This window comes from Rhinopithecus bieti, unplaced genomic scaffold (assembly GCF_001698545.2).
Source record: "Rhinopithecus bieti isolate Rb0 unplaced genomic scaffold, ASM169854v2 scaffold_11966, whole genome shotgun sequence".
In the NCBI taxonomy this organism is placed as follows: domain Eukaryota; kingdom Metazoa; phylum Chordata; class Mammalia; order Primates; family Cercopithecidae; genus Rhinopithecus; species Rhinopithecus bieti.
The window spans coordinates 1,374,772-1,401,424 of record NW_016807254.1 but is presented as its reverse complement, the minus strand read 5'-3'; the positions used below and the strand labels follow the sequence as shown (position 1 = coordinate 1,401,424).

General features: G+C 33.6%; 1 protein-coding gene across 1 annotated transcript in view; it reads left to right on the top strand.

Annotated features, from left to right (window-relative positions):
* Window positions 1-26,653, top strand: part of LRRIQ1 (leucine rich repeats and IQ motif containing 1) — a 238,671-nt gene that overhangs the window by 22,648 nt on the left and 189,370 nt on the right. The window contains 5 exon segments of the mRNA XM_017880705.1: window positions 1,399-1,739; window positions 1,741-2,394; window positions 2,396-3,029; window positions 12,144-12,296; window positions 13,606-13,756. Of these exon segments, the coding sequence (XP_017736194.1) occupies window positions 1,399-1,739; window positions 1,741-2,394; window positions 2,396-3,029; window positions 12,144-12,296; window positions 13,606-13,756 (1,933 nt within the window).

The window sequence follows — 26,653 nt, the reverse complement described above, 5'->3', positions numbered from 1 at the left end:
AAAAAAAAAAAAAAAAAAAAAAAAAAAAAAAAAAAAAAGATATGGCAGTCATAAAACTGAAAATAATCCCTACTTTCAAATATGATACACAATTCCCAAGGAGGAGAGATACAAAGAAAATCACACCTTGGAATTAGATAATGTTATTCAAATTCAAGACAAAGGAAAAATAAAGTGTTAGAAGCATCCAGAGGAAAAAAGACATATTATCAAAAAAGAGCACAGTAAAACTAACAGCTTACATTCCTTAGAGTTCTGAAATATTGCTAGCATCTATCTAAGTGTGTTGTGTATGTGTGCATGCAATGTTCGGTCTTTCTCCTGTGGCTTTTTGTTGTTGTTTTTAAGAAAACGTATTTTTCTATTATTTTCGTCCCTTCAGTTTTTCTCAGTTCTTTATTCAGGAACTCCTAATAGTCATGTGCTGGAGTTTCTGTGTTAATCTTCTTTACCTCTGACATACCATTTTTATCTTTGTTATCATTTTGTTGTTGGGGGAAAACGTCTAATTTTGAATTTTTTTTAAGTAATCATCTGTCCAGCCGTTCTATTTTGATTATTTAAGTGAGTTGTTTTTATTTGAACACTTGAAATATGAGGTTATTCCTGTTTAAATATTTTTTCTAAAATATCTTTATTTAAATTTTTATCTAGTTTATTTAATAGTTCGATTTTCTCAGAAATTGGCTCTTCCTTCTGCTGATTAAAATATAGTCTCATATCCTGTTGGTTAGTTTCCTGTAGATATTTTCTTAATTTTGTTGATCTGCTTACTTTTGGTTTAGGACTGTAGTAAAAATAATATTTTCTCACCTAACTCTAAATATTTCATTAAATAAAGTAGTATGTGGTTATCAACTATTTTGGTCATTGAGAAGGGGTAAGATATGTGAGTAGGCTGGTTCTGGATATTGTTTTTATGTAGGGACTATCTGACTTTCTTGGTATCATAAGTTTCACAAAATAATTCCTGTTTTTGCAGTCTCAGTACTAGCTGAGTCTTCTTGATCAGAACTCTCTTTCCAGAAAGTTTGAAGTCCTTTATTTCTATGTGGTTTTTAGCCTGTGGTTTCCCTTTTGTTGTTGTTGTTTGTTTGCTTATTCTGTGTCTTTTTGATTTTATGTTTTCTATCTTCAAGGAAATCTCCAATTTATATCTGGGTGGCTTAGAATACATATAACATTAGAGTATCAACTTAACAACATGATTCAATCTCCTAAATATTAAAAAAGTATACCCTTTAAGATAAATGACTTTAGTTTCTCTAAATAAATTTTTTAGAAACTTTATTAAGACGTCAGTTTTAGTATTTGTTTTCAATCTATATTTCAGATGACATTTTAGTAACATCTCATGTTTAGTTTATGCTGACTACCATGTATCTTACTTTGTTTTAGGAGTATATTAAAAACTTGCATTTACAAATGGAAGAAGAAAGGACAAGATTTAAAGACCAACAGGAAAAAGAAAAAAATTGTTTGTTAAAACAGCAGAATAATGCAGCTGTTAAAATTCAAGCTAAATATAAAGCATTTGTAGCCTATCAAAAATATGGCCCAATTATTAAAGAGCAAATTGAAAGTAGGAAAAGGAAAGCACAAGAGTGGAAGGAAAAGGAAGCAAAAATACGACAGAAGGAGGAAGAAATTCGAAAAAGATTAGAGGAAGAACAAAGGATAAAAGAAGAGAGAAAAAAGCAAAAGGAAGAGGAAAGGAAAAGGAGAGAAAAGAATATGAAGACAAAAGAATATTATGAAACAAAAAAGAGAGCAATTAATAATCAAGGAAAATATAAGATTAAGAGAAGATGCAAGCCAACAGCTAATAATAAGTAGTGCATTAAAGAAGAGAGGATATAATAACAAACATTTAAGTCTTGAAGATATTTCAAATGATAAGGGTGATATAGCCAAAAATCTAGTGGATGAAAATTTAAAGAAGCAGGAAGATGTTCTCCTTTGGTTAGCTGAGGAATCAAATATGAAAGAAAATATAGATAGACAGACTATATTAAAAGAATCAATACAAGTACAATTAAAAGAATCTATATCAAGCCAAACAGTTCTGGCAGATTTTAAAATGGAAGAAAAAAATAAAAACCTAGCAAAAAAACAATGTTCAGAAGAATGGGTCAAGCAAGAAAGAAAATATGAAAATGTAAATAACAAAACTGAATTGGGAGACTCTGGTCTAAAAGGAAATCTGAAAGAACAGTTTCCACTGCAAGAATTAAAGTCTGATGCACAAAAAGAAGAAATCATGAAACATGTCATAAATGAGAATATGGGACCAAAAACCCAGATAATATTAGAACATAACCAAGAAATCAATGAAGTGAAAACCAGTGAAGCACAGAAAATAATCAAAGATAATCAGCAGAAAAAGATACAAAAGTAGAAAAGAAGAGATACAAGAACAGAATGGATTATTATACAAAGATAAGGATACTTTAATTATTTCAATGAAGCAAAAATCACTCTCACTAACATCAGAAAATTCCGAAGATGTAGGAGAAAACGTAATATTACAAGAAAAAGAAATTTATTCAAAAGTCAAGGAAATTGAGGAGAACCCTAAAGACAATGCTTGGAATAGTGGCATTGTGATTTTTAACACAACTGATACCATGATAAATAAAGAAGGCAAAAGAAATAGCCAAGATTATGTGTTAGGTAGACATGCTCCTTGTGAAGACTTGAGTGATTGTAATGCAGAAAGCTCCATGGTACCTAAAGAAGTAAACTCTCTTAAATCTGAGATTAGAAAAATTTCAGAAAAATGCCCTGAAAATGGACCTAAACCTGAAAGCATGACCTGCTCTGTACCAGAGTCAACACTTCTATATTCTATTGAAGAAAAGAGACTAGCCTGGATAAAATCATTTAAACCTTGGCTTGAAATTTTCAAGCAAAATCAACAAAAGAAAATTGTTAGAAGAAAGAGACCTGTGAAATGCCCAGCCAACATGACACCCGCTTTGGATAAACTGAAAATTCTTCGATGTGGCCCTTGGGATACTTTACAGCAGGTATTTCTAATTTTATAATACTTTTTCATATTTAATTCCAATTAGCTCTTTAAAATGTAACTTTTCAGATCTTAGAAAAAATTATTTTGTATACAAGAATTGTCTCTCTTGTTTAATAAAGTTAGGAATGAAGTATTACCCCATTCGGGAGGGAATATATTTCAACTAAAATACTTCAAGGCATCTTCCCTAAGTGACAGTCTATAAACAGCTTTGATTTATATTTTTTAATATCTTGAAGCCTATGTTCAAGGGCCCTACAGTCATTATTTAAACCTCTAAGAATGGAAGCATACAGAAAGTTAGGGTTAGAATTATAGTAGGAAACTCCTAAGTAAACAGAAGTTTGCTTTAGACTTGAGCCACCACACCACCTAGTGACTCCTTTTGGAATAAAATGGATTCCCTGTGCATGACCACTGTTGTGAAAGAAGGGCTTGCATGATAGCAGACCCTAGAATTCCTATCTAGAAACAATTATTTAGTTGTGTGCTCTTTAAAGGTGGTGCCTGTATGTCTGAAATGTAAAATAGTTGTCATCAAATGTTACTAATTTTATATGGTTATGGAGAACATTGTTTCAACCAAAATTAAGACACAGAAACTAACAAACATATGGAAAAAGAAAATAATATTTTAAATAGTGTAACACTAGAAAGGACTTATGATTAAAATACATATATTTATCTAAGGCCTGAAAGTCAAATGTATTCCATAAAGTTTATTTAATTTCTTGATAGACTTTCTTGCTAGACAGATGTCTAGGAAAAGGAACAATCATATTAATAGGTAAACATTATTTTGTTTATTCACTCAGCAAATATTCATCTATCCAATAAGATGATCAATATTTATTGGTAGACTAAATAAAAACAAAGAAAACTCAGTCTTTTCCTTTACGGAGCTTAAACAAATAAATACACACATAAATACATTATGGATCTTGAGAATTGCTGTAAATAAGACTTCAGAGTATCCTGTGAGAGAATAATAAAATAGTGGGATTTTGAAGAGATTTGTGGTATATGAAATAGCAATATAAGAGATGAGAACTGGGACATACACTTTTAAGTGTCTTTTATTTCCTAGGTTATGTATTTGCCACATCTATCAGGTCTGTAGAGCTACATATAGAATCTCTCATCTGCTCTTCCCTAGTTTTTTCCTTGAGCATGTTATCTCTGCAATCATGTTTTAGCACTTTTCTTTCTCTAACATATTGCTGCAGGCCTTCCAATATGATAACATTAGCAATTATTTAATTTTCCTCGTGAATATCTGTTAAAGCTAGGCACGAGTGATGGCTTCATGCCTACAGTGTACTTGCTTCAAAAGTGAAAATGAAGTTATAGAAACAGTAGTGTTCCTCCCTTTTTTTGTAGGTATCTGTTCTGTCCAATGAGAAGGAAGTTAAGGTGTGTGAATCTCTTTCTCCTTGGCATTTCTTCTCCAGCTCACTCTCTGTTCCTTCTTTCAAACGCTTGTCAATTTACATAAAATGATAATTAACTTTATTTTACTTTTCAGAGCAAGGCCTGACAAACTTAAAATCTATAGAATACCTGAAGATTTGTTGAAATGTGGATTCTGATTCAATAGGTCTGGTGATCCACCCATCCTCCATTCTTGCAATGATTCTAAATGATGATGTTGGTGCTGGTGAATGGACTAATCTGAGTAGCAGGGTTCTAAAGGGCACCATAATCCTCTCATCACTTCTTAAAGCAACTATCTCAAGCTTTTAATTTGGCTTTGAAGCATCAAATAGACAGTATAAAGATGAAAAATACACGTGAATGTGCCATATAGATGCCAAAGTGTTAAGAAAATATCCCTTTTGTTACCAGACAACTCCTGTAAAGATTCTGTTTGGTAGATAGCTTACTATGGTGCCTTTATTCACCACTGTTACTACTGATCCATGGCTCACTTTCTTTTTGACCTTCTGATCTTTTAGCTTCAGATCTCTGTCCTTATCCTGACCACTCACCACCACCCTTGGGATGTCGTTCTGGAGATAAGCTTAGAATAAGTTTATTGTCTGCCAGTAATGCGTTCATTTTGCTTACATTAATCTCTTACTTTGAGACTTCAAGACATAAGTCAAATCTTTGTTTTGTTCATACTTCTTTACACATTGCCAGGCAAATAAAGATACTCCTCAAGTTACAATGAAGTTACATCCAGAAAAACCTCCATAGCTTACAACTGGGCAAAATCATCTGGTAACATGGTACACTGTAGGGTATTTGTTGTTTACCCTTATGATCGTGTGGCTGACTGGAAGCTGCGGCTCCCTGCCATTGCCTGACATTGTGAGAGATTATCATACTTTATATTGCTAGCTTGGGAAAAGATCAAAATTCAAAATTTGAAGTATGGTTTCAACTAAATGTCTATTGATATCACACCATCATAAAATTTTTAAAAAATTCTACGTTAAACAATCTTACAGGAGCAATCTGTAATGACTTTCATTACCTGATTATAGGATTGATGGCTGAGGGGATGAATAAATGGATGAATACAGAATTCCAATAGAAATATCTAATGTAGATGACCGGTTGATGGGTGCAGCAAACCACCATGGCACAGGGCACGTGTATACCTGTGTAACAAAACTGCACCTTCTGCACATGTATCTCATGTACACATGTAACCTAAAGCATAATAAAAAAAAAAGAACTGCAATTGAATGTTAATCTTATCTCCTCATTACTACCAGTTTCACAGTTTAGATAAAGTCTATTGACTGAAGAGGAAATTAATGTAAAATTATTGAAGTGTAGTTTATTAGACTACGAAGTTCTATGTTAAGACTGTTTCTAATTTTATTTCTGTCATTTACTGGCTGTGTCACCTTATGCAAATGCTTGACCTGTATGAGCCTCAGTTTTGTCTTTCACAAACTAGAAGAGCAATATCTATTATATAGGATCGTTGAGTTTTAAAATGCTGTATGTAATGAACATGGCCCAGGACTTCTAATATCACTTGTTAAATGTGGGTCTCAAGCAAGCAAAGAGAAGGACAAATGGATTGTTTTTGAGGGCTGCTTAATAGCTTGTTTCATCAAAAAACTTATAAAGTTGAAAATACTAGACCATTGGGTTATATGCAGTAATATCTCAGAAGAGAAGACTAAAGAGCAATAATTATAGGTAATGAATATATTTTATTTTAATTTTAAATGTTTTAACTATTTTCTCTTTTATTTTTCGCAGTTTGCTACTAATGGTAACTTGTGTTAAGTAATAACCACCACAAAAAAGGGCATTGAGCTTAAGGATTTTTAAATATTGCTTTATACCATACATGAATAATAATATTTTAGCTGCATATTAACTTTTAGATCAAGAAGTCTCACTTCTCTTATACAAAGTAAATTGTGATGAACTGCTATTGGAATGATACATGACTTACCTGAAATTATTTTGTAGCTGTTCTATTCAAGCCAGTAGTCAAACCTTGGACTCAGTCCCTTTGCAGCTGATTTTAAAACAATATTATTTTCCCTGCCAAATAGATTTGAGATTGGACCACTGGACAAATGTTCTGAAAAGTAAAAAAAAAAAAAAAGACTTGTTGCTTGCATTACTTTTGTAATTACATTTACCATAGATGAGTGACACTTCTTAGGTTGAACTCAAGAATAATTGAGAATAAAATCTCTAAAAAGTATATTGCTGTGTTAGGGAATTTTATGTACAATGAGCCATAAAGGATTTGGGAAAGTACAGATGATTAAGTAGAAAATTGATTTGGAATCTGTTATTAAAATATAATGAGTGTTTCATAGCTTCTATAGGTGGAATAGTTCATTCTCAAGTCATGAGAGTCTGAAAGAATAACTTTTCAAATGTTTTACATAATTCGTTATAAGAAAAAGGAAGTATGAGTGCTATAAATATAGTTGAGTTTTGCCACAGGCTAGGGAAGTTCATTCATTTATTTATTTAAGAAACATTTACCCAACACCCATTGTGCTCCAATTTCTGTTTTTCAAGTTGACTGTACAGTAATGAACACATATGATTACTAATTCTATATTGACCTTAATTTTGAAGCATAAAGTGGTTGATATATGTGGCGCTTGTCCCTATAATTAATACAAAATTAATTAATACAAAAATTAATACAAAATTAATACAAAAATTTATTTTGATCCCATATATTTGGAAAAAATCTGTGGTCGAGTAGGGAATATATCGCTATACTATAAAGATTTTTTTCAATGTTCAATGAAAAGGGCTTCAATTAAAGGAGGAAATATGAAGCTCCTCATATTCAAAAATAAATACCACTAACAGGGATACTGTAGCAGTTACTTCTGTAATAGATAATAAGATTAAAGGACAGAAATTGCCACATCATAAATAACTAGAACTTAATGGTGGTTGTATATTTGTTTGCAAGCAACATGTTACTAACTCATGCTGAATAATATAAATTATAATGTTGAGTAGTATTTGTTACTATACAGTTGTAATTGTTGAATTTTCAATTTTTAAGTGCTCAATTCTAAATAATGTTTTCATTTTTAGTGTAGAGCCAGTTTTCCAATTATAGAATTTATATCCGTTTGTTACAGATTAACTAGGCAGTACATAGAATTTATCTCCATACAAATTGATGAGTACATTTTCTTTCTGAAAAAAATATTAAAAATAAATTTATTTCAAAATTGCTTTAGATTATGAATAATTCTTAAAATGATTTTGAAACTAGAAGTCTAGAGGGCCGGGCGCGGTGGCTCAAGCCTGTAATCCCAGCACTTTGGGAGGCCGAGACGGGCGGATCACGAGGTCAGGAGATCGAGACCATCGTGGCTAACACGGTGAAACCCCGTCTCTACTAAAAAATACAAAAAACTAGCCGGGCGAGGTGGCGGGTGCCTGTAGTCCCAGCTACTCGGGAGGCTGAGGCAGGAGAATGGCGTAAACCCGGGAGGCGGAGCTTGCAGTGAGCTGAGATCCGGCCACTGCACTCCAGCCCGGGCGACAGAGCGAGACTCCGTCTCTAAAAAAAAGAAGTCTTATTTATCTGAAGTTTTAATTATTGCTTTTGTTACTTAAAACAGAGTGGACTAATTCCTTTCTTTATATCACCATGAACACATGGTCCTTCAATTTACTTACATAAATATGTAAATTTAAAACTTTTAGTTTAATTTAATGCACAGGAAATGTTCCATACAAAGAGGAGTTACTGCATTCTAAAATTTTGTACTCTTTCAATGTTTTTTGAAATAATAATGCTTCTAATTTTAATATAATATTTTTATAATTTTAAGTATGGCATACACAAGAATATTCCTATCAAGCTAATGATTTTTAACTTTAAGTACAAGGGTACAAATGCAGCTTTGTTATAAAGGTATATTGCATGATGCTGAAGTTTGGAGCATGACTGAACCTGTCACCCAGGTAGTGAGCACAGTACCCAATAGGTAGTTTTTCGACTCTTGTCCCCTTTCTTTCACCCCTTCTTGTTTTCCCCAGTGTCTGTTGTTCCTATCTTTATGTCCTTGTTTACCTAATTTTTATTTCCCACTTATAAATGAGAATATGTGGTATTTGATTTTCTGTTTCTGTGTTAGTTGGCTTAGGATAATGGTTTCCACTTGCAACCATGTTGCTGAAAAAGACATAATTTCATTTTGTATGGCTATATATTATTCTAGGCTATATATGTACTACTTTTTTTTTTTTTTTTTTTTTTTAACATCTAATCCACTGTTGATGAGTACCTGGGTTGATTCCATGTCTTTGGTATTGTGAGTAGTGCTGCGATCAACATACTGGTATATGTGTCTTTTTGGTAGAATTATTTATTTATTTATTTATTTATTTTGATCCATATCCAGTAATGAGATTGGTGGGTTGAATGGTGGTTCAGTTCTTAGTTCTTGGAGAAATCTCCAAACTGCTTTCCACAGTGGCTTAACTAATTTACATCTCTACCAACAATGAACAAGTGTTCCCTTTTCTCTGTAACCTCACCAACATCTACTCTTTTTTGACTTGTTAGCAAAAGCCATTCTAATTGGTGAGAGATGGTATCTCATTGTGGTTTTTATTTGCATTTCTCTGATAAGTGGTGGTGTTGAGCATTTTTTCACATGTTTGTTGGCCACGTGTATGTCTTCTTTCAAAATATCTCTGTTCGTGTTCTTTGCCTACTTCTTCATGGGGTTATTTTATTTTTATTTTTTACTGGCTGATTTAAGTTCCTTGTAGATGCTGGATATTAGACCTTTGTCCAATGCATAGTTTGCAAATATTTTTTTTCCTATTCTGTAGGTTGTCTGTTTACTTTTTAAAGAGTTTCTCTTGCTGTGCAGAAGCTCACTAGTTTAATTAGGCCCCACTTGTCAATTTTTGTTTTTGTTGCAATTGCTTTTGAGGACTTAGCCGTAAATTATTTGCCAAAGGTGACATAAAGGAGAGTATTTCCCATAAAAATTTAAGATAGATGAAAGACTTACATAGAAAACCTCAAGCTATGAAAATCCTACAAAAGCTAATGATTTTGTTTAATCTAATTTTTAACTTTTGTGGGTACATAGTAGGTATATATATTTATGGGATACATGATATATTTTGATTCAGGCATATAATGCATAATAATCACATTATGGTAGATGGGGGGGTATATCCATTTTCTCAAGTATTTACCCTTTCTTTGTGTTACAAATAATCCAGTTATACTCTTAGTCATTTTAAAGTGTACAATAAATTATTATTGACTTTAGTCACCCTATTGTGCTATCAAATACTAGATCATATTCATTTATGTTATTATATTTTTGTACCCATTCATCATCTCCACTTCCCTCAACCTCACCCAACTACCCTTCCAGCCTCTGGTAACCATCATTCAGCTTTCTAATCCTATGAGTTCAATCCTTTTAATTTTTAGCTCCCACAAATACGGGAGAATATGAAGTTTGTCTATCTATACCTGGTTTATTTCACTTAATGACTTCCATTTTGTTGTTGTTGTTGAGACAGAGTCTTGCTGTGTTGCCCAGGCTGGAGTGCAGTGGGGCGATCTCGGCTCACTGCAAGCTCTGTCTCCCGGTTTCGGCTCACTGCAAGCTCTGTCTCTGTCTCCCGGTTTCGGCTCACTGCAAGCTCCCGATCTCGGCTCACTGCAAGCTCTGTCTCCCGGCCATTCTCCTGCCTCCCCAGCAGCTGGAACTACAGGCGCACACTGCCACACCCAGCTTTTGTGTGTGTGTGTTTTTAGTAGAGACGGGGTTTCACCATGTTAGCCAGGATGGTCTCGATCTCCTGACCTTGTGATTCACCCGCCTCAGCCTCCCAAAGTGCTGGGATTACAGGCATGAGCCACCACTCCTGGCCTACGACTTCCAGTTTTATCTATGTTGTTGCAAATGACAGGATGTCATTGTTTTTGATGGCTGAATAGTCCTCATGGTGTATATGTACTATTTCTTTATTCATTTCTCTGTTGATGAACACTTAGGTTGCTACTAAATCTTGGCTATTGTGCAGAGTACTGCCATAAACTTGAGGATACAGATGACTCTTCGACATACTGATTTCGTTTCTTTCGGATATATATCTAGCAGTGGTATTGCTGGAACATATGGTAGCTCAGTTTTTCGAGGAATCTCCAAACTGTTCTCCACAGTGGCTGTACTTATTCACATTCCCACCAACAATGTAGGAGGGTTCCCTTTTCTCCACATCCTCTCCAGCATTTGCCTGACTTCTGCACATAAGCCATTTTAACTGGGGTGAGTTGATACCTCATTGTCGTTTTGATTTACATTTATCTGAGGATCAGTGATGTTGAGCACGTTTTCATATGACTGTTTGCCATTTGTATGTTTTCTTGAGAAATATCTATTCAGGTCTTTTGCCCGTTTTTCAATTGGATTATGAGACTTTTCCTATTGAGTTGTTTGAGCTTCTTATATATTCCGGTTACTAATCCCTTGTCAGCTGGATAGTTTGCAAGTATTATTTCCTTTCTGTGGACTGTCTCTCCACTTTATTGATTGTTTCCTTTGCTGTGCAGAAGCTTTGTAACTTGATGCAGTTCCATTTGTCCATTTTTGCTTTGGTTGCCTGTGCTTGTAGGGTATTACTCAGGAAATACTTGCCCAGTCCTATGTCCTGGAGAGTTTCCCCAATTAAAAAAATATATATTATCAGTGTCGTAGTTTGGGGTCTTAGATTTAAGTATGTTTAATCTATTTTGACTTGATTTTTGTGTGTGGTAAGAGATGGGGGTCTAGTTTCATTTTCTGCATATGGATATCCAGTGTTTTCCCGCACCATTTATTGAATAGACTATCCTTTCTCCAATGTATGGTCTTGGCACCTTTGTCGAAAATGAACTCACTGTAGATGTATAAATTTGTTTTCGGGTTTTCTGTGCTGTTTCATTTGTCTGTGTGTCTGTTTTATGCCAGTACCATGCTGTTTTGGTTACTATAGCTGTATAGTATAATTTGAAGTCCATACCACTATAAAATCAAAATTGGCAGAAAACAGGGAATGAGCTAATACATGATTAGGTTGTTGCATTTATGTATCTTACCTTTGGGCTTGAATTTGTCATAGATGATTGCAATATTTTGTCTTTGTATGTGGGGAACAAAAGAGACCAGATAGCTTAGCAAATTGAGTTGTTAGTAACGTAGGCTTCAACATATAGTATTATTTTCTTTTTTTTTTTTTTTTTTTTGAGACGGAGTCTTGCTCTGTCGCCCAGGCTGGAGTGCAGTGGCCGGATCTCGGCTCACTGCAAGCTCCGCCTCCCGGGTTTGCTCCATTCTCTTGTCTCAGCCTCCCGAGTAGCTGGGACTACAGGCGCCCGCCATCTCGCCTGGCTAGTTTTTTGTGTTTTTTCGTAGAGATGGGGTTTCACCGTGTAGGCCAGGATGGTCTCGATCTCCTGACCTCGTGATCCACCCGTCTCGGCCTCCCAAAATGCTGGGATTACAGGCTTGAGCCACCGCGCCCGGCCTAGTATTACTTTTCTTAAATGAATTTTCTAAACAGTTTTGTAAGGCTAATGTTGTTTATATTCAGTTTTGTTAAATAACACTGTGCACTCCAATTTTCTTGATTCCTCTAGGTTACAACAGTTACATTTCAAGATTTGCCAGGCTGTGTTCTTTCTACACTGGCAGAGTGTACAAATCTTCAGTTTCTATCCCTTCAACGTTGTGGATTAACTTCTTTGCACAGCCTGAGTAATTGTAAAAATCTTAAGTACATTGATGCACAGGTATGCTCTCTGTCCTACTGTTATTTATTTTATAATAAAATGTAAAATGGATTTATGTTTACATTTGAGAAATGACACTTTTGAAGAAACAATTACTAAACTAACCTGTAACTCAGAGCCTGAAGAAATCAAGTGGTGTGGTAAAGTTTTGAGAAGCAGAGAGGGAAGTTTATTGGATGATATGACCTAAAATGACTTATCTCTTTTTGTAGCTAATATGGTTATGGTTTTCATTACTTTTGCTGCACAACAAATGACTATATTACTTAGTAGTTTCAACCAACAACCATCTTATTTGTTCATGGTTCTGTGGGCCATTAATTGTGACTAAACTTGGCTGGGCATTTTTTCTGATTTTTATTGTATTTACTGGGTCTCTTATGTAACTGTAGTGAGATGGAAGCTAGAGCTAGAATGTCCTAAATCACTTACCTTATATGTCTGCTGCCTTGGCAGAATTGTCTGGAAGATGGGAATCTCTCTGTTATCTGGGGCTTCTTTCCAGGGTGTTTGTAGGGTATTTCTCAAGAGCAGAATCTCAAGAACCTAAAAGACATGCTGCAGTGTGCAAGTGCTTATAAAACATCTGCTTACATCATGTTGGCTAATGTTTTATTGGCTAAGCCCTGAGGTCATGTGGAAGGGGACTGTATGCATATGTGAATATTGGTTTCTGATGTTTACTGGGAGCTACCAAAGTAACAGTCTATTAAAATCTATCCTCTGGCTTATAATGATTCACATCTTTCCCACATGCAAAATACGTTCATATCCCAAATACACCAAAGTATCATTAACTTAAGGCATCGGGCTCAAGCTTGAAGCACAGGCTTTTCCCATCTAAATCAGATCCAGGTGAAGAGGTGGCTCATTAGGTTCAGTTCCTTGGATGCATCCACTGAGGTGAAGCCCGCTCAACTCAGATATCTGCAATCTAAAATTAAAAATTATCTACTGCCACCCCACATACAATGGTGACACACGGCTTGATTACCAACAGTAGCCATTCCCATTCAAGATGGGAGAAACAAGAATGACAATATATTCACTTTTTAAAATTTATATTGTTTAAAATACTTTGTTATCCTCTGTGTTTCAAAACAATAATATTTAATACATTAAAAATTATTTATTAGTTTACTTAATATTTTCATCAAAATAGTATAACAGTTTTCAGGGTTATCTTAGAAGTTAAAGATTCAGATATTAATTTGGAGATCCTGTCTCATCTTTCCTCTTTTTGAAAGCTTTCAATATTTAATTAATAAGCCATTGAAGTAAAACTAATTGCATTTGTTCTTTGCTTCAGGAAAACCGTATTGAGGCTATTGACTGTGAAAATTTGGAAAATCTCTGTGTTGTTCTTCTTAATAAAAATCAACTGACTTCTCTTCATGGTTTGGATGGCTGCACTAATATTCAATGTCTTGAACTTTCACATAACAAAATTACTCGAATTGGTAAGCACAATGAAATTTTAATATTTAAATATTTATTTCTCATAATTTATTTTGTTTTATTTATTCATTTTTAAGAGTAGGCCGCCATCACAAATCTGCATATTTTATTTATATTATACTTTTAAAATCGAGATTAGAAAAATACAATTATTTTTAATGTCTATAAAGGGAATATGCTCTCCCACCACTGGCAACTCTGTAGTTGTTAGCAGCCCCCCAAGTTAGTATATATGCTTCTCTGTTTCTTTTCCTACATCCAATAGTGATCTGAGCTCTACGGGAATATAACACCTTGATATTGTGCCTTGATATTTTTATGGATCCTATGCTTCCCAAATGCCTCAGCAGTTGTTGTAACTGTTTGCTGGTAAACCTTTTTCGTCACCACTCTCATTAGCTACATACATCACTTGGACTAATCTTTCCTTCTTCAGATAAAGTTGCTAAAACTACATGAAAGATTCTTCAGGCTGAATCTCCCTAAACTTCTCAGTCCCTCCAGAGCTATATCTGCATATCTATGTAACTATATTGACTTCCTTCCTTATGTCTTATAATTTATATAGGTAGCAATTAAAATCCCTTTTCTTACTTAAAGACCAGTCCTTTTATTTTTTTGTTTTAGCAATTTTTTTGTGGACTCAAGTTTATCTTTTATTTTTTATTTATTTATCTATTTTTATTTTTTTTATAAGGTCTTGCTATGTTGCCCAGGCTTGTCTCAAACTCCTGGGCTCAATGGATTTGCCCACCTCAGTTTTCTGAGTAGCTGGGACTACAGATATGTACCACTACAGTCAACTAGTCCTATTTTCTATAAATATTCCCATCAGCCCTTCTGGACCTTACTCCATTATTTTTCGTCAGCCTTCTGTCAAAGTGTTTCTATTGCTGTGCCCTTTCTCTCACATTTCTAAATGAAAATAAAAACAAAAAACAAAACAAAACAAAAAAACATTTACTTTTACCTCACATTGAGCTCTGTCTTTGCCTCCCTTCTCTTCTTCCCCTTTATTGTCAAGTTTTGGGAAAGAAAGAATGTTTTATGTTTGCTTTCACCTCTTATTACCCAACTTCCCTCTTCTACCCACTGAAATGCGACTCAAGTTACTTCTGCATTGTTGTCAGCATGGTGATTCTGAAGTAAAAATTGTATTATTCACCTCCTGGCTTGAATTCCTCTATTGTTTTTTATTATTTTATTCATTATGAAATTCTCAAGGGCCTTGGTAGAGGGTTAATAATGGTTAATGAAAAATCAAGGATTGCCAAAAAGTTGGGAACTGGATTAACACTTTACTTTGATATGGTACAAATGGCTGAAATATTGGGCTCCCAGAGGATACCATACTGTCCACCTTTTCAATCTTATAATCATTAGAAAGTCTAATCTAGACTGAAATATCAGAGTAGAATGGGCATAGATAGGGGAACAGTAGTAAGCTTAATTTCTGTGTTTAGTCTTGGTTCTACTATTAGTTTTGCTTCTCTGTGTATGTTTTGTTTTTTCTTTTCTTTTTATTGTGGAAAATTTCAAACATTTATAAATGTAGAATAATACATGGAAATTCCATATAACCATTAGTTATATTAAACATTTGCTTCATCTTTACTTTTTTGGGGTTTTGATTTCATTTTTTCTTTCATAAAGCAGATCCCCAGACCATGTAATTCCATTCCTTCATGCTTCAGGAGACAATTTTCAATAATATGGCCCTCTCTTACTTAACCTCAGTGCATTATAACACCTAATGGAATTAATAATGAATCCTTGTATCAACTGATAGTACATAATCAAATTTTTCTAATTTCCTAAGTGTCTGGGTTTATTGGAATCATAATATCAGTAATGAGTATATATTACATTTATCTAGGACTTTGAAGTCTCTTTAAATCTGCAGCAGTCCTCACGGCTTTTTTTCCCCCCCTCCATTGATTTGTTGCAGAACCTGTGTGAATTGTCTTATGGAATGTCCTGCCTCAGGCTTTGTCCATTTACTTTTTTTAGTTTTATTGAAATTGTTTCATTAAACCCTGTATTTTCTATAAATTGAAGTTAGTTAAAAAAGGTTTGATTAAATTCGGAAGTAAACTGCTTTGCCAGGAATTCTTCATAGGTGGTGTTCTGTGCTTTATATTTGATTACATCAGCAGTCATACAGTATTTGACAGTTTACTTTTAGTGATGCTACACTTGAGTGTTGGGTATAGCTGACGATAGCCTAAGCACTCCATTATAAAGTTCGCCATCAACCTTTCATCTAATGTTCATCCATTGATTAATATGACCTGGATCAATTAATGCAGTAGAGGATATAATTCGTGAGTTTTCTATTTGATCATTTCTTCCATAGCCTTTAAGCTGGAATTCTTTAATCAGTTAGAACTATTTTGTTATCCCGAAATGGTTTGTAGCACAAAGTCAGGGCTAAATGCTTACTATTGTATTACAAACTCTTAAAGTCTTAGTGACCCTAGTTACTTTCAGTGGTGCTAACTTGTTTTTGGTTTGTTTATTTAGTTTGTTTTACTACTTGTTCTACCTTTCTCTCTCTCTCTCAATATTCTTATGAAAATATACATTTTTATAGCTCAGAATATTTTAGTCAGTTGCTCTGTTATTCATTTTGATACTCTAATTGTTTTGTGAACTTGAATTGAGGATGGCAAATATGCTTTAGACTTACAGCTGTATTCATATTTTCTTCCACTATATTCCATGGTTTGTGGCAACATTATTATAACCACATGCCATATCTTATCCATAAAATAGCTTCAAAACAACAATGCCACTATAACTATTGACAGTATAACTTATTGTCAATAGTAATTTTTTTAAGATTTCTTTACATTTTTTGTCCTTGCACTATCCCAAACAGATATGATTAAAATAGTATGTTATAAAATCATTTGAAATATTTTATCTTTGGGAGTAGGTTATAAATTTGATAATTTAGTTTTCTACTAATTTGATAAATTAATTCACTTTTCCCATTTGATTGTGTTTAACTTTTATATGTAACACAGATTCATGATTCCAAAATGAAAACTACATGAAAAAAGCATACTGAAGATACTGTGCTTTAGTTCCTGTCTTTTTCACTCTTCTCTCCTGTTTACTTTTATATGTGGAATTTTTGTGTAATATGTATATACCTAATATGTAAAACATATATATGTGTGCATCTATATATTTGCACATATCTAAGGAAATACATGTATGTATGCTAATCCTCTCACAAAATGTAGCATATTTTAAGTACTGTTCTTTATCTTGCTTTTTTCACTTAACAACTTATTATGAAAATTTATAATTCTTTTTCCATAGCTACTTAATTTTCTGTTGTGTGAAATGACCAGAGTTTTCCCATTTTTGCCTTGCTGATGGATATTGGATGGTTTCCTATCTTCCACATTACCATAATGAATATAACATCTACTTAATTTCATATTTGGTCAGATATATCTTCAGGTTAATTTTCTGCCATTTGTATCAATGAGCCAAAAGATACCAATAATTTAGGAAGATAGTGTCAGAATCCCTTTATATATATTGTGCCTATTCTCATGATGCTGACAAAGACATACCCGAGAATGGGTGATTTATAAAGGAAAGAGGTTTAATGGACTCACAGTTCCACATGACTGGGAGGCTTCAAAATCATGGAGGAAGACAATGCAAGAGCAAAGGGACATCTTACATGGTGGCAGGCAAAAGGACTTGGCGCAGGGGAACTCCCATTTGTAAAACCACCAGATCTTGTGAGATTTATTCACTACCACAAGAGCAGTATGGAGGAAACTTCCCCCATGATTCAGTTATCTCCACCTGGCCTACCCTTGACATGTGGGGATTATTACCATACAAGGTGAGATTTGGGTGGGGACACAACCAAACCATATCTTTGCCGTTTAGTACTTTTACCACATATGCGTGATAATACTACTTTCTTGACTTTTTCTTTTCTGTTTATTATGCTGTCTTTTCTGTTTTGAGTTAAATATTTAATTCAATTATTTTTAAATTTTTTTATCATATTGATATAAATACTTAAATCTATAGATTTCCTCTGAGCAGTGCTTAGTCTGTAACTTCTGACATGTAGATATTTTCATCATTTTTATAATTTTAGAGTTTTTAAAAATCTTTTATCTAAGATTTAAAATTTCCATATAAAAGGTCATTTTTTTGTTGATTCTTTTAGTTTTATTGCTTTATAGCTGGAGAATAATTTTGTGCTATTTCTCTTTTGGAACTTATTTTGGCTCTCTTGCTAATCTAATATGTGGTCAATTTTCAGAATGTTTTAGATGTACTTGAAAAGGAGGCAGGGTTTTGTTTTTATTATTGGGATAAAGAATTTGTTTTATATGTATAAGATCTACCTTACTGATAATTTTTCTTAAGGTGTTCTGTTTGTTTGATTTACTTTGGACTGAGGAAGTTGAGTTATTGTGAATTTGCTGGCTATTGATTTGTTATTAATCAGCCTTTTTTTTTTTTGGTAAATCCTTTGGTTTCTGTTTTGTGAATGTTGCTGCCATGCAATTTTATAAGTGCCTTATCCTTACTGTAAATTTTAGCTTTGACTGTTGTTTCCTTCATTTTCTCTTTAATATCTTGGAAACTAAATTCTACCTTGTCTGATATAGTTTATTTTTATCTGTGTTTGCCTACCTGGCCGTCTTTTTTATTTTTAACCTTTTGAATTAAGTTTAGACATTTATTTTTATACAGTATAGATTTAGGTTTTATTTTTTGCTCCAAGTTTAAATTTTTTTCTCATATAAGCTATAACCACTTGCGTTTATTAATTCACCTTATATATTTGGTCTTAATTCTTCATCCTACTCAGGATATTCCTTCTTTCTGGAAGAAAACCTTGTTGACAATACAGAGGGTCTGCCATCACTTGGGCACCTCTACTTCTTATCCCTTGCACAAGTCTGGATTCCAACTGGATTATGTTGGTCCCAGATACCTATTACCTCAGTTACAAAAAATTCAGATTGTAATTTCCTTATCTCCCACTTACACTGGAATTGTAAGTTGTGTTTATTTTTTATTTTGTTACTCTTTATGGATTTCTAGAGGAAGTATTGGGAGCGTTGGATCTAGGCGGTCACCATCATCTCCTATACTTTTTAAAATATGGGTAAAATATAGCTGTTTTCACAAAATAATCTTTATTTTGCAAACATTTCAAGGCACACTTTTGAAAATATAATATATAATATGCTTTAATGTGTTTATTTGCCCACGTTCTTTTGCTGCTGCTTTGGGATTATTATGACTTCTCCTATATGGAAATGTTGATAGTTTTGACACAAATATTTTTACTTTAAAATTTTAGTTTAAAATAATTTTGTTGTTGTTGGAGTGAAGGCAAGTGCATTGATAATGTATGTTACTATATTGGCACACACCGAAGCAAACTTTAAAAAGAAAAAAAGGCTGTTTGTAAAACAGAAATGCTTGAATTCCCATTTGCTTCATTTTCATTGGCAGCAGTGCTGTATGGAAGTTTTTTTATAAGTAATGGATTTTCTGGGATAGGATATCAGCAAGATTTATGTGAAAACTGCCATAGTATTAATTGATGAACCTGAGGTATCTCTGTGCATGCAATACAGAGCAAACAAGGTAAAAAACTTCTTTGGTGTCTGTTGGGTACAATGAAAACACTGTATTTATTGAGTGTGAGAATAGTATACATGAGAAAGTAGATGTTCTGAAGAGCAGTTGGAGTCTGTTTTTCATCTTCAGGAACTGCTTAGAGATTCTGGTTGAGCTAAGTGAAAAGCATAGATTTTGTCTTTCAGTGATATATTGATGCTAAGAACTCTTACGAAGGGACACAAAGATAGATTTGTGTTTATAAGTTAGTGAGTTATTATTCCATGCTATAATATTTCTTAAGGAGGTGAATAAAATTGGAAGCAATACCACAATATTTCACGTTGATAGTTTCAAGTTTAATTTGTTTCTAGTTCTTACTGTGCTATAGTTATCACAGTAATTAATATGTAATGTTAACTCTCTTATTTTATTAGAAAATAATAAATATTTATTTATTATTTTAATAATAATGTACATATTTATTTGGTTGAGACTATTTGCATTTAAGTGAATGAGAACAGTGAATACTTCAGTCTTTTAAAGGCAATTTATTTGAAATTAGTTATGAATGTTTTCCATTCTAATTAAACTATGCAGTTGTAAAATAAAATATGCTGTGAAATATTCATACCAATTTTATTTTATTTTGTGTGTGTGTGTGTACATAGTAGGTGTATATATTTATGGGATACATGTGATGCTTTGATACAGGCATGCAATGTGAAATAATCATATCATGGAAAATGGGGTATCTATCTCCTCAAGCATTTATCCTTTGTTTCTACAAACAATCAAATTACAGTCTTTTAGCTATATTAAAATGTACAATTAAGTTATTATTAACTATCATCATGCTGTTGTGCTATCAAATAATAGGTCTTATTCATTCATTCTGATTTTTGTTTTCCTTCTGTTTTTAATACATTAAGCAAGCATCTCCACTTCCTCCCAGCCCCTCACTACCTTTCCCAGCTTCTGGTAATATCCTTCTACTCTATTTTATGACCAATTTTAAATAAGAAAATCTTTCATGTTGTCCTTTGAAATTTCCCATAAGTAAATTTATGGCAAAATTGGTAAAACTGTGTTTTCTTTATGAGATGTGGAAAAAAAATATTGAATGAATATTGCCACATGATTGTTAAAGTTTATGAAATGGTTCATGGAAAACCTTTAGTACTTTGCGTTATTATTTTGAGTTAGTTTTAAAATAATAGCCAAAGCAAATGAAAAATAGGGGATTTATAATTTAAAATCTAGTTGTCTTTGTTTATCTTAATTTGTGTTGAATTTCATTAACTTTCTAGCAGAAAGTTTTGAAGCTAAATTAATTTTGAATAAATCCATATTTGAAAAGTTATTTTATACATTTACATAAAAATACAATTTAGTATTATATAATAATAACTTTCTTACCAACAGGTATTTAAGTGCTTTATACAAATTAACTCATTTGCTTTTCACATCACTGGCATGAGTTAGGTACTATTAAATGTTTTATGCTGGGAACAGTGGCTCACGCTTATAATCTCAGCACTTTGGGAGGCCAAGGAGGGAGGATCACTTAAGGCTGGGAGTTCAAGACCAAACTGGGCAACATAGTGGGGCCCTGTCTCTACATTTTATTTTTATTTTTTTTTATTTTTATTATTTTTTTATTTTTTATTTTTTTTTTTGAGACGGAGTCTCGCTCTGTCGCCCAGGCTGGAGTGCAGTGGCCCGGATCTCAGCTTCACTGCAAGCTCCCGCCTCCCGGGTTTACGCCATTCTCTGCCTCAGCCTCCCCGAGTAGCTGGGACACAGGGCACCGCCACCCTTCGCCCGGCTAGTGATTTTTTTTTAGTAGAGACGGTTTTCACCGTGTAAAGCCAGGGGATGGGTTTCTTCGATTTTCCTCCTTTTGAACTTGGGTATTCCGCCCGGGTCCTCGGCCTCCCAAAAGTGCTGGGATTACCAGCGAGCCACTGCGCCCGCCGCCTAACCATTTTCTTTTTATTAGCCAGGTTTATTAGGGCCATTATGCGTTGCTACCAAAGAAATACCCAAACTAGATAAGAGAAAATAGGTTGAATTGACTCATGGTTCTGCAAGCTTTTACAGGAAGCACGGTACTGACATCTGCTTGCCTTCTAGAGAGGACTTAGGATTTCTTGGCCGGGGCCGGGGGCTGGCCCGGCCTTGCGCCGGGGGGCAATGGAACAGAATGTGGTCGGTTGGTGGGGATTGTTACCATATACTTTTAACGGACCGGATCTATGTGAAACTCTATCTCCAAGACAGCACCAAGCCCTGATGACCATTCCCCATGATCCAAACACCTACCAGCAGGGCCCCACCTCCAGCATTGAGGATTAGAATATCAACATGAGATCAGGGACAAATATCCACACTGTACCACTGGAGCATGTGGCACATCTCCTGATTCCCAGTTACTCGGGAGGCTGAGTTGGGAGGATCTCCATGAGACTGGGAGGTTGAGGCTGCAGTGAGCTGTGATCATGCCACTGCCACTCCGGGCTGGCGCGTACCAAAGGAAACCTTGTCTCGGGGTGAAAAAAAAAATTTCTGACCCCACCAGATAAAGAAAACTGCGAAAGACATTAAGAAGGTAAAAGTAAATTATCTAAAATTACACAGCTAGTAAATGATAGAGGACAGGATTTGAAATCTCAGCGAGTCTATCCCTAGTTGCCTGTTTTAAATTACTTATTGTTCTATTCTTCACTTCTTTAATTAAAATATACATTTTAAATAATTAAAGATATTACTATTTTTATACATCATTAAAACTATGCTGAACAAATGTAATGATTTTGATATTTTTCACAATGAAAAAATTATTGATACCTATATGTATAACGCTTTTGGCAGCACTGAAATATTTCTGGGATGTAGCCAATAAACAAAATAAATATTTATCTTGACTTTTTCCACCCATAACAAATGACTCTCTGACTTTAATATCATAGGATATACATTTTCCTCTCTCTATTTATGGAATTGAGTAAATTATTTCTTTTATTAAATATTGAATAAAAAAAAAACTATAAATATAATGTCTAACATGTAATAGTAATGATTATTTTAATATTCTTGTTCATGATATTTCTGTCTCTACGAAAACTTTAATCTGAAAAAAACATTTCTTTAATTGAAGCAATATAGTGTCAATCATAAATTTCACATCATATATCCTAAAAATTATCATTGGTAAATAGCAGAGGTACTAAGAGTTTTTTTCCTATTTATTTCTAGAAATATTGCTTTCTGGTAAAATTGACCACTAGTTTCATAAATATGAAAGATTAGGATATAATTCAACATTTTCACAAGGCTTGATTGCTATTGTCGTGGCTCATAGTGCCTGGAATAATTCTTGCTGTTCAAATGTTGTCGTTGAAATCATTGGAGGAAAAAATAAAGAGAACTCTCTAGACATTTTGCTTATAAGAATCTTTTCCACTATTACCTGTTCCCTGATTTTTTGTTTTTTGGAGTCCAAAACTAGGTGGTGCTAGCTTACTTGTTAGTTTTGAAGGGCAACATCAATGCTTAGTGCTAAAAAGGGATCTTAGGTTATCTCATGAGTCTAGGCTGCTTAGTTTACAGATGAAAAAACACCCACATAGTTTTTCATGTAACTCATGGCAGAGGTAGGCTGGGATCCAAGTTTCCTGATTCCTGTTTCAGTATTACTCTTTCTAAACAAACATATATAATCCTGAAGTACTTTTGATAAAATTAAAAAATCTCAAATGCAACTTTGTATATTTGTACGTGTGAATGAAAAACCATCAGGACATGGCAATAAGTGAACACTGAAGGTGGCTGATCTCCAGTGGGAAAACCTCCAGCTAATTAACATTTTTAGTTTTGCTGTTCCTTACAGAATTTTCTCCCGCTGTTGCAGGGAATGTTTTATTAGGACCATTGGCTCATTTCTGTGGGAGAATTTATTTGAAGATAGATATGTGTAGAAAGTATGGCTGAAAGCTAATTTTGCCCATGGGCATGAGCTTTGAAGAGGAAACACACTTGGCTTAAGTTTATTTTGTTGAGATCTAGGAAAATCTTTTAAAGACTGTTAAAAATATATTTAACCAGTAAGCTAAACAATATTTAGGCAAGTCTTTATTGTATTATATTTTAAGTCCTTTGAAAAGGCTCCTTTCATATTTTTGTGGCTATGGTTGTTTTATTTTGAATGGGGCAGGGGAAGAAATATCAGATATTTTATCTGGGAAAGAATAATTTTCTTAGAGACGTTACAGGAATTAATGGTATCCTAAGAGTAGGACTTGCTATAAGTTTATTTTGCTCAGTTGTCAGCCTTTATATGACAATAAAGAGTTTGTAAAATTAGGGACGGCATGGTGGGCTCACACCGTGTAATCACAGCACTTTTTGGGAGGCCAAGCGTGGCAGATGCTTGAGACCAAGAGTTTGAGACCATCCTGGGCAACATAATGAGATCCTCATTTCTACTAAAAATAAAATGAAATAAACAAAAAATAGCCAGGTGGGGTGGTGTATGTTTTGTAGGTCCATCTATTTGAGAGGCAGAAGATGGGAGAATCACTTGACCTGGGGGATCAAGGGCTGAGTAAGCTGAGATCAACCAATGCACTCCAACCTGGGCACCAGAGTGAGACCCTTGTCAAAAAAAAAAAAAAAAAAAAAAAAAAAAAAAAAAGATTAAAGATGAAGGGTAGCAACTACTTTAACTTCATTCACATCTAGAACCACCCCCACTTCATCCAAGTGCATTTATGGATTCAATTACTGTTTAATCAGTTGGTAAATAGAGTTTTGGAATGTATATTAATATTCTCTTTCTCCTTTAATGTTTGACTCCAAATTCACCCTTCTCTGAAGCCTTATTTGGTCACCACAAATTTATAGTTTTAAACTCCTTGTTTTATTAAGAATAATTATTGGGAAATAATAATAGGTATCTTTTTTTGTAGCTATCATGTGAAAATCCTGTATAAACTACTTTAAAATATTATTTTAAATCCTCCTAATGAGATGAAGTCACCCTCACTCTATAAATAAAAGACCTGAAGCTCAGAGAAGTTAAGTAACTTGTCTACCTTCAAATAGCTAGTTTGGGAGTAGACCTGTTTTTTCACAACTCAGGACGGCCTATTTCAGAACCTACATATTTTTGTTATACCACCTGCCTCTTGATTAAGGGTGGTACTGATAATATTAGCAATGACTCTCATGATTATTGTAGTTCAATCTTTTTATTCTTATTTTTTTTACTTTAAATGTTTTTGAGGGCATGCTATTTGGTACTTGCAAATTTCTAACTGTTACATGTTTCTGTTAAATTGACCAGTTTCATTATTTTAAAATGTCGCTTTTCATAGGTTGTAAAGCTTTCTGCTTTAGCCTTCTGTGTCTTATATAATTAAATGAGCTTTCTTTTAGATGCAGGACTGTTTTACATTCTCAAAAATTACTGAGGACCTCTCTCAAATAACTTATTTGTATGGGTTATGTCTAGCAATATTGTCAAGTATTCAAAGAAAACAAAATTTTTTATGTTTTATTAATTCATTTAGAATTTCAAATAATAAACCTTTGGATTCACAAAAAAATTTATAAAGGTTAATTCTGTTTTCTAAACAAAGAGTTATAGTGAGAAGAAGGGTATTGTTACACATTTTTGTAAATCTCTTTAATGCTGACTTAACACAAGACATCTGGGTTCTCATATTTGCCTCTGCAGTCAATTTGCTATAATATCACAAGTCATGTGGCCTCTGGAAAATTCCACTATACTCTCTTGATCAAATGAGAGTGAAAAACGCAAATAGCATTTTGGAATTATTACGAAAACAGTGATGACCTTACAGAACTTTTAAAAGTGTCTCTGGGAGGTCTCTGGACCACATTTTGAGAACCACTAGTTTAGTGTTCACATGACATATCTTTTCTTTTCTGTCTTTTTTTTATTTTATTTTTTTCAGACAGAGTCTCACTCTGTCTCGGCTCACTACAACCTCCACCTCCTGGGTTCAAGCAATTCTCCTGCCTGAGCCTCTCAGGTAGCTGGGATTACAGGCGCATGCCACCATGCCCGGCTAATTTTTTGTGTTTTTAGTAGAGACAGGGTTTCACCATGTTGGCCAGGCTGGTCTCAAACTCCTGACCTTGAATCTACCTGCCTCTGCCTCCCAAAGTGCTGGGATTATAGGTGTGAGCCACCGCGCCCAGCCTCTATTTTTTTACTTAAAATATTTCTACAAATTTTGTTTCCAGTTTGTCTCTTTTTTGTAACACGAAAATTTGATGATTTTGTTATTGCTTTATCTGGACTGGCTTACAAACTCTAGCTTTGATTTGCAGCTATTCATCATTAGCAATTAATTATAATCATTAATTTCATGTAATCATTGATATATTTGAGATTAAACAAACTCTCTTATTATTTTTTATACTGTTCATTCTGCCTGTTTTTTTCTTTTTGCCTTTATTTATTTGGTTTGACTGAGGTTTCAAATTATTTCATTTTTCCTCTTGTATTTACCAGCTACATATTATTTTTCTATTCTTTTAGGTTGCTATAGATAATATGACTATACCACTAGTAGTAGTATTCTGTAATAATACAGTATAAATTTTCCATTGCTCTTTATTTTGTCTTTCATCTACAATGTTCCTTCTGCCCAAATAATATCTATTAGTATTTCCTTTATTGTAGGTCTTTTGGTGATGAATTTTTCAGATATTATATGCTTAAGTATGGTTATAATACACACAGGCACACACATACCCACAAACACATATACGTATGTGTGTGTGTCTATTTGAGGTATAGACTTACCATTTGTATTGCAATTTTTGCATTGTAAATATATTTTATTGTATTCTAGCTTTCCTGGCTTAAGTTGATCCTTGAAATATAATTTTATTTTTCCATTTTTGAGATTTTTTTCTTTGTCCATTTTGGTTACCTTAATATTCGCTCTGTTTGAATTCATTGCGCCTCCTAAATCTGTAGCTCAGTGTCTTTATTCAATATTGAAAAATTCCAAATATACATGTTTTTAATGATTTAATATATGTTAATAGATATAATTATTATATGTAACAAATATTTAATGTAATATAGAGGGCATAATATATTTAATATCTTTTATATGCAATGTATGTCCTGTAATTTTCTTATATATGTATATTTCTTATAATTATATTTCATTTGTGTCTCCTTGTACTTGTATTTATCCGGATATTTTCTTTTTTTTTTTTTTTTTTTTTTTTTTTTT